The 13,776-nt window shown below is 56.5% G+C and overlaps 1 protein-coding gene across 1 annotated transcript; it reads right to left on the bottom strand.

Moving 5' to 3' along the window:
• Positions 1 to 3,664: 3,664 nt before the first annotated feature.
• On the bottom strand, positions 3,665 to 7,199 carry DAND5 (DAN domain BMP antagonist family member 5). Its single transcript, XM_058525594.1, has 2 exons — positions 6,885 to 7,199; positions 3,665 to 3,907 (listed from the first exon to the last, which is right to left on the bottom strand). Exons 1-2 carry the CDS (start codon positions 7,197 to 7,199, stop codon positions 3,665 to 3,667), a joined length of 558 nt encoding a protein of 185 aa, XP_058381577.1.
• Positions 7,200 to 13,776: the final 6,577 nt, after the last annotated feature.

Consider the following 13,776-nt stretch of genomic DNA (forward strand, 5'->3'; position numbering starts at 1 on the left):
CGCGTGAATGGGGCATTGTTCGCTGCCGCGCCGGGCCGGGCTGTCCCGGACCCACCCGGATCCACCCGGGCCGGCAGAGACGGGAAGAGTCGGAGAGACAGGGAGAGACAAGAGACGGGGAGAGACAGAGAGATGGAGAGCCTGCGAGATGGAGAAATGCACGGACAGGAAGGACGGACTGAGGGAGAGGGGCCATGGAGAGGCAGAGCCGGGAGGGAGATGCGAGATGGAGGGCTGGGGTGGGAGACAGGGGCAGGACCAGCCGGCGAATACGCACTGTGCCCGGCCCTGTGCCTGGCAACCGGGCGAGGCAGTGGCCCAGGACCCCCAGACAAAGTCAGAGACGCTGAGAGGTGGGAGGAGACCCATCCATAGAGACCCAGGAAGGGAGGGCAGGGCATGCTCCCAGGGTCTCTGGTCCCACCCACGCCTGTCCCTCCTCCACTCCCCTTTGGAGAACACACCGCCTTGGTTTTGACACTGTCGCTAAGCGCACCTCTGTCCTACACACCTTCACACACCCCCGGACAAGATACCAATGACACAGGGACCCAGTCTTGGGGACACTGCCCCAGACACTCCAAGACACCCTCATGGACAGGGTGACACCTACAGATACACCTATTGACACCCAGTGACAGTCATGGTCGCAGGCAGACACACCCATACGACAGGATCACTCACAGTCACAGATACGGCCCCATAGATGCACCATCACAGGAGGACCCTGCCAGACACGTGGTCCCCATCACACATGGCCACACACACTGCATGGGGACACTGTCATATGTGGCCACCCCAGACACACAGTGCATTCTCACACCTGCACACGTTTCCCTACGCTCACTGACACCTTCACAGACGCATGCGCGCTTTCCAACCTGCGTCTGACCCTAGGACAGGGTGTCCCTGGCTGGGACTGGGGGTCTGCGGTGATGCTGGGTCCAGTTCTCCATGTTTGACAGACGGACATCAGTCACCAGCCGGGGTGGGGAGGGGCAGGGAGGGAGGCGAAGCCCCAGCCCCCCTCCCCCTCAAAGGGTTGGGTCAAACTAGGCCAGGGTGGTCCCCTAACTCCTCCATGGCTGGGTCAGCTTGGCCCAAATCTGGACTAAGGGTGTCCCCTGGTGGCCATGTGTGGTCTCTGCACCCATCAGGTGGATGGCTGGCCGCCCAGTGGCCAGGCCTGAATAGAAGGGCAGACAGGACAGGCCCAGCTCAGCACAGAGTGGAGAGACCAGAAGCCAGGATCAGGACGCAGGAACCCAGATCCAGAATCCAGAACCAAATCCCAAAATCAGAATGTAGACTCCCAGATACCAAGATCTAGAAGCCAGGTCCAAGAACTCAGGACCCAGAATCCAGAAGCCAAAAATCTAGATCTTGTCCTCTAGAATCTAGAATCAAGGACCCAGAATCCGGATCCAAGAAGCCCGGGCCCAGAGCCCCCCTCAGAGCTAGCTCCTGCCTTCCTCCAGCCCCCCCAGATTGGAGCCCGGGCAGCGGGGCTGGTGAGGGCAGGAACCAACTGAGGGGCAGGAGAGACCCTGCAGAGACCACACAGAGCTTCTCCCGGCTGCTGCCCCTGTGTGCTCACACACACACACACACGCACACACACACACGCCAGGATCTTACACACAGACCCACATGCCCAAACATACAGCCTGTGACCATCAGTGTACAGCACCCCCCCCAGATACACATACACAACCACACACATGCCATCACACATACACCCTGACACACACCATCACCCAAAGACACCGGAACCACTGTACGGGCCTCTCCCAGCTCATGGCGCATGCTCATCTGTGTACCCCCAGGATCTCAGAGCTGCCCCCGACCCGGGCCACCCCACAAGCTCAGACACACAAAAGCCCATACTCCCAGCCGTGAACTCAGACATGCTCACAGAATTGTGGAGGTGGCACATGTGCACACACACACAAACTCCCCCAAGCACGGAGACGCCCCACGCCTTGGCAGCCACGCGGCCCCTGGGAACAGGACCCCCGGGACCGTGCTCGCCGAGCACCCCCGTGCCCAGCCCAGCCTCCCCTGCCTGGCCGGCTGGCGGGCTCTACTACAGATGCCAAACTCATAATTGCAACTGAGGGTGACAGGGTCACCTTGAGCCCCAGATGCTCGCGCGGCGACAGATGGCGTTGGCAAACCTGATTAGCGGCCCCCGTGCCAGCGCCTGCAGCACCTGCATCCCGCCCCTCCCCCGCCCCCAGCACTCATGATGCCCATTACAGGGCCTGGGGGGCGGGGCTGGGCTGGCACTGCCCCGGAGGGGGCAGGGACTCCGGGGGCCCCCTGGCACCAAGGTTCCCAGCTGGATCCCCGGCTGGCAGGAGGTGGGCACAGCTGAAGGGGGGAAGCAGGCACTTCACGCCTGCCAGAGAGAGGGGTACCCACGGTGCCAGGGCAGAGCTGCCCACTCGGACGCTGCCTGGGGTCTGGCAGAGAACACTGGACGGGGGAGAGTGCGTCCCCATGGGCCCCTCCTGACCCCCCACCCCCCGCCGGGCCCTGGAGCAGGGCCTCGGGAGCTGCCCGCCTGGCCTGTTCCCACCCCCGAGCAGGCCTGCGGGGTCGAGGTCACGGGCTCCCACGCCCCTCGGCCCATCTGTTTCCTCGGGTCCCCGTCGTGCTCCCTCACCTGGGCCTTCCTTCCTGCGGCAGGAAGAGGGCCAAGGGGGCCCGACCGCCCCCGCCCTGCGCTCCGGGGGGCATTTGGAGGCGGCCCTGACAGCGCCACATGTCCCTGCGTCTGTGCCAGACGGGCCCATCTGCCAGGGCCCCGGTTCCAGCCACACAAAGCCAGGCCGCCCTCGGCCGCTCAGCCCCTCGCCCAGCTGAGGGGGCACCCCACGCCATGCTCCAGCACACGGCCGCCCACCCCCAGAGCACCCCAGATGGAGGAACACACTCACGCACACACACACACACACACAGCCGGGCTCGGCCAGCCTTTATGGTTCCTGTAGAAGCCACGCCGGGCGTGAGGCTGCGTGGAGACGCGGGGGGCACAGGAGGTGCGGCTGGAGCACGTGGGTCCCCTCTGACTCGGCAAGCCCAGGTGCCCCCCAGAACTATGTCTGCCTCCCTGACTGTCTCCTGGGGTCCCTAGGATGGGGTGGTCACTGCGTCTCCTGGTCTGGGTGGGGCCGTCTGTCCCCCCTGCAGCTGGGGGGGCGTCTTTGACTCATTCTGCGGGAGGAAGCCCAGTCTGGAGGTTGAAAGTGGGCGCCACACGGCCTCGGGCTCGAATGCCACCTCTGCCATGTCATGCATGACCCTGAGCGAGTGACTTTGCCTCCTGGGGCCTCAGTTTTCTCCTCTGTAAAATGGGTGACCCCAGCCTCTGACTCATTGGGCTGCTGTCAGGACGAGAGTTAGCACACGTCAAACGCTTGGAGCAAGGCCTGGTAAACAGGGAGTGCTCAATAAGTGTGCGCTACGAGTGGCCCACCCCATGGCTGGGGCGGTGCCTGGCATCCCCTGGAGCAGGGCGAGGACTCTGGGGACCTGTCTGGCTGTCCCCGCGTCCCTGGTCTCTCGACCCGGTGCGCATGATCCAGGTCGGCGTCTTCCTCGGCCATCTCCCCGTGTCTCCCGGGCGCGTGCGTCCGTGTGTCCATCCAAGGTGCTCAGCTCACGCCCTCGGGCTGCACTGGCAGCCCTCCACCAGCACGGTGAACATCTTCACCCGCCGGGAGGCTGGGCGGCCCGGCCGACACCACAGGCCCACGGGCACCCGGCGCTGGCGAGCCGGCACACAGCTGTTGCAGAGGACCAGCGGGGCGGGCTCCAAGCCGGGGACGTAGAGCGAGGAGCAGCGGCCAAAACAGAGGTGATTCCGGAGGTGGACAGCCGTGCAGCCCGGCCGGGAGAACACCTGGGCAGAGGCACGGAGAGGGGTCAAGGGCAGTGGAGTCTGGGGCCGGAGTGGCGAGGATGCCCATCCACCTCCTCCCCACCTTCAGAGGCACGGGTGCCTGGGTTCAAATCCTGACTCTGCTGCCTGCTGGCTGTGTGACTTGGGGCAAGTTACTCAACCTCTCTGGGCCTCAGTTTTTTCACCTGTAAAGTCATCAAAGTTCAAGCAGAAACAAAAGAAACCATTCCAGGCCTTTCAACAGAGAGCATTAATACACGGAAGAGCTGCTTTTCCCAAGCAGGAGACGATGACAAGGTCCTGGGGATTGCCACCTGCAGGAAGCCGCTGCCACCTCTAGGGATGAGGGACAGCAGGGAGGGGTGGCACTACAGGAGCCCCGGGGCAGGGGGCGGAGTTTAAACAGAAAGCCCTTAGCCCCTTGCCTGCACACAGTTGGTGCTCAATAAACGTTAGTTCCTCCTTGATCCCCTCCAGCTAGGCGGGTCTAACAGCTCACCCCAGATCATGGCCCTCCTTGTTTAAACCCTGCACCCCCCACTGCCCTTCACCGCTCCCGCCCTCATTTACCCCTCCCCTCCTCACTGACTCCACCCCAGCCACCCCAGCCTCCTCCCCAGCTGCCCTGCTGTGCCCTCCGCCTGGACCGCCCTTCCATCCACCCTTCCCCGAGCTCCCTCCAATCCATCCTGCCTTTCTCAGAAGCGCCCCCAGGGGAAATTTCGCCCCTGGTGGTCTCTGTCCTGGCACCTCCGTCTCTTTAAGGGCTCATAGCGATGTACCGCTGTGTCTCCTTGGCAGACAGTTCTTTCATCGTTCATTCAAACTAGCTGAAGACACGGACTTTCTCTGTCCTGTTTATTCACGGCTGTTGCCCCCCTAGGGGCATCATAACAGGAGCTGACACTTAGGGAACCCTAACACCAGGCTGGGCCCACGACACTCACCTCAGATGAACTCACTGCTCCCCACGACACTGTGAGGCTGGGACAGTTATTATCCCCATTTACAGATGAGGAAACTGAGTCAGAGAAGTCTCTTGCCTCAGGCCACACAGCTGCTGAGGAGGCTGCTAGCCCTCGGAGCATCTTTGTGCCCCTACCCCGGGGCAGTTGCAGCTCTGAGAGAGGGTCCGCAGCTGGATCCCAGGCCGGGGGTCCCTCTCCTGGGTGCAGGGTGCATGCTGTATGGGGCCACTGAGGCAGGCTTGAGGGCCAGGCGGCTGCTCCAGGGCCGTGCGGTCACTGTCACGTCGCCTAAAGTCCCCCAAATTCAGCAAGGGTTTGTTGAAGGAATAGCAAGCCAAGGGGCCTTGGAGACTGATGGCTTGCCGGGCACGGTCCCAAACACTTTGCATGAATTCTCAACTGTCATTAGCTCCGTGTTACAAAGGTGGGAAGTGAGGCCCAGAGAAGGGAAGCCACCTGCCGTGGGTCACACAGAAATGAGCAGTTAAGGCAGAACTGGAACCCAGTATCCCTGGCTGCAAAGCCTGGGCCAGAAACGACCCATGGTTTGAATTCCCAAAACCTTTATGGAGCACCGACTGAATGCAGCTGTGAGAGGGCGCCCCACGGCCGCCTCATTCGGACTGCCCAATAGCCCTGAGGAGCTAGGTACCGCTGTCACTCGTTCATTCATTCCACAAACACTAACTGAAGGCCTGCTGTGTGCCTGGCTCTGCTCTGGGGCCCAGGGACGGGGATGCAGAAGAGGACAAGGCATGAAAACCCCCGCCCTGGTGGAGCGGACAGTCCAGTGAGGACACAGACGATAAATGCAATCCCAAATCAACGTCACATGTTAGGTGATGGTGTGTACTATGGCGGGAAATAGAGCAGAACCAGGGGAACGGGGTGGGAGGGCTGAATTTTTAAGCCACATTTGAATAAAAACCTGACAGAGGTAAGAGAAGGAGCCACAGAATTTGGCGGCGGCGGGGGGGGGGGGGCCAGCCCGGTGGCCCAGCAGTTAGGTGTGCGCGCTCCGCTGCTGGTGGCCTGGGTTGGATCCTGGATGTGGACCGATGCACCACTCGTCGGACCATGCTGTGGCGACGTCCCATATAAAGTGGAGGAAGATGGGCACGGATGTTAACCCAGGACCAATCTTCTTCAGCAAAAAAAAAAAAAGGAGGATTGGCAACAGATGTTAGCTCGGGGCTGATCTTCCTCACAAAAAAAAAAAAAAAAAGAGCCAGCCCCATGGCTTAGCAGTTAAGTGCGCGTGCTCCGCTACTGGCGGCCTGAGTTCGGATCCCGGGCGTGAACCGACGCACCGCTTCTCCGGCCATGCTGAGGCTGCGTCCCACATACAGCAACTAGAAGGATGTACAACTGTGACATACAACTATCTACTGGGGCTTTGGGGGGAAAAAAGGAGGAGGATTGGCGATAGATGTTAGCTCAGAGCCAGTCTTTCTCAGCAAAAAGAGGAGGATTAGCACGGATGTTAGCTCAGGGCTGATCTTCCTCACAAAAAAAAAGGGGGAGGGTTGCTGGAGGAAGACGGAACAGCTAGTGCAAAGGCCCTGAGGTCAATATAACATTGGTGTGTCTGGGGAAAAGCCAGGCAGCTGGTGTGGCAGGAGTGAAGTGGACCAGGGGAGAGTGGGAGGAGGTGAGGGCAGGGAGGTGACCGCCAGATCATGCAGGACCCTGTGCAAAGGATGGGGCTTTTGCTCTGAGTGAGGTGGGAGCCATGGAATGTTCTGAGCAGAGGAGGGATGAGATCTGACTCAGGTGCTCCCTCTGGCCACTGAAGGTAAAAATAGACTTGGGGGACAGGGTGGTGATAGCAGAAGCTGGGAGAGCAGGATGCGGCAGCTGCACTGGCCCCGGGGGGGAGAGGCGTATGACTTATTTTATGAGGGAGGAAACAGGATCAGAGACATTCTGGTGAAGGACACAGGGCTTGACCCCAAATCTGACGCCACAGCCTGTGCTCCACCAACGCTGAAACCCAGACCCCCCCTCACCTGAGTGAAGGGCACGGCCTTGCACATCTCCTGGGCCACTTCCTGGGGGTCCAGGGGCAGAGAGACGGTGGTGGCCGCCTCCTGCCCGCGCTGCAGCATGCCCGTCCCCAGCCGCCCGGTTCTCTGCAGGCTCAAGAAGGCCTTCCAGCTGCTGAGGGCAGAGGATGTCGCGGGGGGGGCCAAGGCCCCTCGGCCTGGAGCCTGGGTCTGATTGCCGGCTGCCCAGGCCAGGCCAGGTAGGGGCCTCCTCGAGCCTGTGGGCAGCTGGGCCCCGCTGAGCAGGCTCAGGAGAGTGGTCAGCTGGCCGAGGAGCATCTGTCTGTCCATCTGTCCGTCAGTCTGGGACTGGGCTCAGGGTCCTGGGCAGTCGACCCTGCTGTCTGGCGAGTGGAGTCTGGGTCCTCCAGACGTGCTTTTAATGCCTGGCCCCCCACCTGGGCCGCCTGGGAGGCGCCTCTGCAAACCCACACTGGGGAGGAGAGTAAACCCAGGCCTGCTGGGTTCCCACCCCTCCCCCAGCCCAGCAGGGGCTGGGGGCTGGGCCTGCGGGTGTGTGGGCTGTGGGGACAGGTCTAGAGACAGGGGCTCAGGGGCACAATGCCAAAGGCCCTAAGGGGGCCTTCATCCGTTTAGCAAAATCGGATTTTGCAGTTTAGGCCTCTCAGATTTCAATCTCAACATCCCAACTTCCTGCCTGTGCAACCTCGGTCAAGTGCCCTAACCACTCTGGGCCTTAGCTTCCTCTTCTGTAATATGGGGATAATGACAGTCCCTACCTGGTAGGCTTGTTTTGAGGACTGGAGGAGATAATTTATGTAAGGAGCTTAAAATGGAGGCTGGTACACAGTAGCACCGTGAGTAAGCTATGATGAAGATTATTGCTGTTGTTTTTCCTTTAGCACCTATTAGAGGCGGGCCAGAATTCTGAGCCCTGGGGCTACAGGGGAATAAGTCGAAAAATGGATCCTTGCTGCTGCAGATTTTACATTGTTGTGCAGAAAACAGTAGAAGATAAATAAGATGATTTCAGAGTTCTAAGTGTTAAGAAGATATTAAAATGGGATGTGCCTTAGGGGGTCGGGGAGAGGGCTTCTGCCCCCGCGGTGGTCAGAGAAGGCCTCCCTGAGGAGGTGACATTTTTGCAGAGCCCCGAGGTGGCTTGGGAGGAGGCGGTGGGAGCAGCCTGGTGGGGGGTGGAGGTTGGAGTGCTGGAGACACATAAAACAGGCGGGAGCCACGTTGCAGGCTTTGGGGCCCCGGGCGCGCCTGGGGGGTCCGGGGCAGGCCCTGGCCCCTCCGCGGCCCCCATCTCGCACCCAGGTGAGGAGCTGCAGCCCGCGGGCCCGGCCGTGAGAAGCGATAGGGCCGGTGCTTCCCGCGCCCCACGAGCTGCGCGTGCGATGGGGCGCGCGCGCCCTCTGGCGGCCACTCTCGGGACTGCAGGCGGCCGCTCCCGGGACACCCGCCTCCCAGGCGCCCCACCTGGAGGTGCGCGGGCGCCGCCCACTCAGCCCGCCCCGTCTCAGCTCCTCAGCGTCCCCTCGCCTGCCCTTCCGCTATCCTCTAGACCCCGCTAATGGCAGCTGCGTCCTGCCACGTGCTAAGGCCCCAAACTTTGAAGTATACTTGACCCCTCTCTTTCTCTGCCCCTAACCCCTCTGATAGGATAGCAAGTCCCGTCTGCTTCAGAATCTACCCAGAATCCGCCCACTTCTCACTCGCTCCTCGCTCCCCAACCCGGACACGGCCCCCATTATCTCCCACCTGACCCAGTACAGTCCCTCCGCCCAGGTCCCCCAGCTCCCGCCTCCGGCCCCCAAAGTCTGTTCCCCTCACAGCCACCAGAGGGCGCCTGGAGCACCTGAGTCCGAGCCTGTCCCTCCACCGCTCAGACCCTTCCAAGGCTCCCACCTCACATCGAGGAACAGCCATAGCCTGCTCCCATCCCCTCCCCACCCTCGTCTCCCCCTTTCTCACTCCCTGCAGCCCACGGGCCTCCGCGCTGTTCTCCGGACTCCCCAGGCATGACCCCATACCTACGACACAGCTGCACAGGGCTGGGGAGGCTGGCTAAGTTTCAACATGGAAAGATAGCCAAGAAAAATGAAGTTTAAAAAAATTCAGAACAGGGTGTCTATTATGCGATGACCTTTTGGGAGATAAGAATTTACAGCTACAGTTTACCTGTATATGAGCAGCAGGATTTTCTTGTTGGGGAGGATGGAAATAGAGGATGAAATGGGGGGCTTCACTTTAGAGTTTAAAAGTTGGTTTGTTTTTTGGTTTTTTTTTTGGTGAGGAAGATCAGCCCTGAGCTCACATCCAATGCCAATCCTCCTCTTTTTGCTGAGGAAGACTGACCCTAGGCTAACATCCGTGCCCATCTTCCTCTACTTTGTATGCGGGCCGCCACCACAGCATGGCTTGACAAGTGGTGCGTACGTCCGTGCCCGGGGTCCGAACCTGCAAACCCCGAGCCTTGGAAGCACAGCCCTTGAGCTTAACCACTCACTGGGCCGGCCCCTAAAGATTATTCTAACCACGGAAAAAGAAAAAGAAAAGAAAAACAAAACAAAAAAATCTATATCTTTGTTCTGACCTTTGCTTTTTAAGTGAATGATTTCAGGCATTCAAATAAGTGTAGATAAAAATGTGACAAACACCCCTGTACTCATGACCCCAATTAAGAAATAAAAGATTACAGATCTGTGAGAAACTGCTCTGTACTTGTCCCTAATCCCTGAATTGGCCCATTATAATCCACATGCCTGTATTCGTAGTTTTGCTACATATGTATCAATTCAGAAAGGATACCTAAAATTGTTTCATTTTAAACTTAATATACATGGTATCATAATGTAAATATTCTCTGAACTTTCATCTGTCCTCCACTTCATGTTCCTTCAGTTTCACCCCTGAGCAGTATTCCACTGCACATACATACTCCAAATTTATTTCTCCATTATCCAATTTTTAACTATCACCATCCTGCAAAGAACATTCTGGAACATGACTCTTTTGCACCTGGCTTTTTGCACTTACTCTATCTGGGAGTTTGCTCCGTACCAGTGGTTCACATTCCTGGCTGCACGTTACAGTCTTTTCTAATCAGGGAATGGATGCCCAGACCCTGCTCCAAATCAACTACATTGAAATCTCTGGGGATGGGACCCAGGCATTGGTGTTTTTAAAAAACCCCTCAGGGCTGCTGTAGGTCTCAGATGTGAGCACGCATCAGTGTCACCTGGAAGGCTTGTGCACGGATCACTGGGCCCACCCACAGACTATGTGATTCTGGGACGGAACCTGAAAACCTGCATTTCTAACAAGTTCCCATGCGATGTTGACGCTGCTGGCCTGGCGACATGTTTTCTCTGAGAACATGGAGACATGGAGAGGGCCCTTCTTTTTTAACATCTGCATAGTATTCCATCCTACGGATATTCAGTAATTTCTTTAACAGATCCTCTATTCTTGGACATTTAGGTTATTTTCCATCTTTTGTTACTACTGTTGACGCAAATAATCCATAATCAATCTATAAGTCAAAATTGGGGTGAGTTTATTATGAGCCAGGTCTGAGGACTAGCCTGGAGCCTTCCTTCCCCAAAGAAGGAAGCTCTCTGAAGAAGTGGGGTGTACAGAGTGGTTATACAGCATCTTGGAACAAAGAGCCCACATCACATATGACAGGAATGTCTGTTTTACTACTGTCACGAGATACTGAGCTGGCACAGCAAGTCAGTGGTCACAAGGTGAGCACAGCAGGTCAGTAATTAATCCTTAATTTTAGGGCCGGTCTGGTGGTGTAATGGTTAAGTTCAAGCACTCTGCTTTGGCAGCCCAGGGTTCGCCAGTTCGGATCCCGGGCACGGACCTACTCACGGCTCATCAAGCGGTGCTGAGGCGGCGTCCCACACAGAAGAGCTACAACTCTACAACTATGATACACAACTATGTACTGGGGCTTTGGGGAGAAAAAAGAAAAAAAAGAGGAAGATGGGCAACAGATGTTAGTTCAGGGCCAATCTTCCTCAAAAGAAAAAAAAATCCTTAGTTTCCAGGAAGAGATGCTTATCCTAAAGGAAATGCTGACACGGGGGGAAGCTACATCCCTATCTTTAGGGGCATCATTCTTGTCTTTGGGACACAGTAAATGTTTAAAGCAAATGGACAATGCATGCTCAACAGGCCACGTCAGGCCCTTTTGGAAAAACAAGGTCAGGCCAAGTGAATTTTACCCCAAATGGCTTCCTCATATGCTCCAATATATCCTATTGCTTGTCACTTATTTATCACTACTACCAAAAAAAAAAAAATCCCTACGATGGAACATCATTCAACTATAAAAAGGAATGAAGTACTGTATTAATTTGCTGGGGCCGCCGTAACAAAGCGCCACAGACTGGATGGTTTACACGACAGATGTCTATTTCTCACAGTTGGGAGGCTGGAAGTCCGAGATGAAGGTGTCAACAGAGTTGGTTTCTTCTGAGGGCCCCCTCCTTGGCTTGTAGCTGGTCGCCTTTCCTGTGTGTGTGTCTGGGTTCAAACTTCCTCTTTTCATAAGGACACCGGTGATACCGGATAGGAGCCCACCTTAGTACCTCCTTTTAACTTAGCCACTTCTTTAAAGACCCTCTATCTAAATATGACCATGTTCTGAGGCACTGAGGCTTAGCACTAACATACGAATTTTGGAAGGCCACAACTCCGGCCATCGCAAGTACTGATACATGTTCCAATATGGATGAGCCTCGAAAATGCGCTGAGTAAAAGAATCCAGACACAAATGGTCACATGTTGTGTGACCCCATTGATACGAAGTGTCCAGAACGGGCAAATCGGTGGAGACAGAAAGTAGATCGCTGTTGTCAGGAGGGGGAATGGAGAGTGATTACTAAAGCGGATGGAGTTTCCCCTTGGGGTGATGGGAATGTTCTAGAAGAGAGAGAGGTGGTAATTGCACGACATTGTGAATGTACTAAATGCCACTGAATTGTTCACTTTTTTTTTTTAGAATTTAATTTTATTTATTTATTTTTCCCCCCAAAGCCCCAATAGATAGTTGTATGTCATAGCTGCACATCCTTCTAGTTGCTGTATGTGGGACGCGGCCTCAGCATGGCCAGAGAAGCGGTGCATCGGTGCGCGCCCGGGATCCGAACCCGGGCCGCCAGCAGCAGAGCGCAAGCACTTAACCACTAAGCCACGGGGTCGGCCCTGAATTGTTCACTTTAAAATGATTAATTTCACGTTGTGTGAATTTTACCTCGGTTTAAGGCCCGCCCTCCGAAGCCCCCCTGCCCCCCATGACCATGTGGTCCCCGCTGTGAGCAGAGCCCGGGCCAGCGGCTGAAACTCGGCCCAGGCTGGTTCGACACCAGGGTGACTACTCTCAACCTCTAGGCTGGTGGTTTTCAGAGCGGTTCCCAAGTGTCCTGGCCTGGGAGGAAACTGTGGCTCAAGGTCCCGCACCTGACTGCCTGTGAGCCCCATTCCGGGCACTGGCTTCCTCCTGCACCTCCTTTATAAGTCTCTGTGTGTCTCACCCACAAGACTGTGTGCTGTTCCAGGTCAGGGACCATCTCTACTTCATTTCCTCTCTCTTCAAAGGTCCCCAGAGTAGAGGCAACAACTGCTGGTAACAGCAGAAGTAGTGCAAAGGCCCTGAGACCAGTGCCCGTCAGGGACCACATGGCCTTTCTGCCTCCCAATGGGTCTTCCTGTTCTCCATGCTGACCCACTCAACGTCCTTTCTGTTCAGCAGCCAGAGGAGAACCATAAGCCATATCCATCACTCCTCTGCTCAAAGACCTCCCATGGCTCCCCACTGCCCTCGGAAGAAACCCAGAACCGCTCACCATGGCCTGGAAGGCCTGCATGGCTGGCCCCTGCCTCACACTCTTCACTCCGTGGACCTCAACCACACAAGGGGACCCCGACAGGGAGGCCCATTGCAGCACCACTTCTGCAATCAAGAAAAACTGGAAACGAATGTCCATCAAAACCGCCTGACGGAATAATTAGTTTATTCACACCATGGACAATATCGAGCAGAGATTTTTTCTTTCTTTCTTTCTTTCTTTTTTTTTTTTTTGCTGAGGAAGATTTGCCCTGAGCTAACAGCTGTGCCAATCCTCCTCTATTTTGTACGTGGGTCGTGACCACAGCATGGCTGACGAGTGGTGTAGGTTCATGCCCAGGATCCGAACCCACGAGCCCAGGCCACCCAAGTGGAGCACACCGAGCTTAACCACTCTGCCATGGGGCCGGCCCCCAGAGATTTTGTTTTCAAATTTTTTTTACCACTCGGCGCAGTAAGAAATACATTTTACACTGTGAACCAGAGGTGGGAGATTGTACTTTCCAAAGAGGCCTCAATGATATGTCCCGTCCTACATGCTCTACATACAATCCTTTGTATGTGACTTTGACAATGTGACCTTGACAATCTTTTGATGGAGTGACAAGGTCTCTGACTCCTCCCCTTGAACAACCTTTGTGACTGGCTCAGCCAACAGAATACAGCAGAAACGGTGTCATGTGACTGCTGATACTCAGTCATAGAAACGCCATGCGCTTCAGACTTCTTCACTTGGGATCCAGCCGCCATGCTGTGAGGAAGCTCCGACCGCCCCATACAGAGAGACCACTGTGTAAATATGCCAGCGGAGAGCCCAGCTGAGGCTCCAGCCAGCATCAATCACAAGACATGAATGAGCAAAGATGCCTTCTGATGATTCTGGCGGCCAGGCTCAAGTCACTCAACTTTAAATTCTTCCCAGCTGGGGCTGCAGGCAGCATGGAGCAGAGACAAGCCATCACCGCTGTGCCCAGCCCAAATTCCTGCTCTATGCAATCCAGGAGCATAACAAGACGGGCTGTTTGG

Source organism: Diceros bicornis, chromosome 30 (genome assembly GCF_020826845.1).
Source record: "Diceros bicornis minor isolate mBicDic1 chromosome 30, mDicBic1.mat.cur, whole genome shotgun sequence".
NCBI classification, from domain to species: Eukaryota; Metazoa; Chordata; class Mammalia; order Perissodactyla; family Rhinocerotidae; genus Diceros; species Diceros bicornis.

What these genes read in the sequence shown, in the direction of transcription:
- DAND5 (XM_058525594.1), bottom strand. Translation starts at nt 7,199, where the DNA reads ATGCTCCTCGGCCAGCTGACCACTCTCCTGAGCCTGCTCAGCGGGGCC. An exon ending in AGGCCGTGCCCTTCACTCAG is followed by an intron (nt 3,908 to 6,884) that starts GTGAGGGGGGGT and finishes GCCTCTGCCCAG; the next exon opens with GTGTTCTCCCGGCCGGGCTG.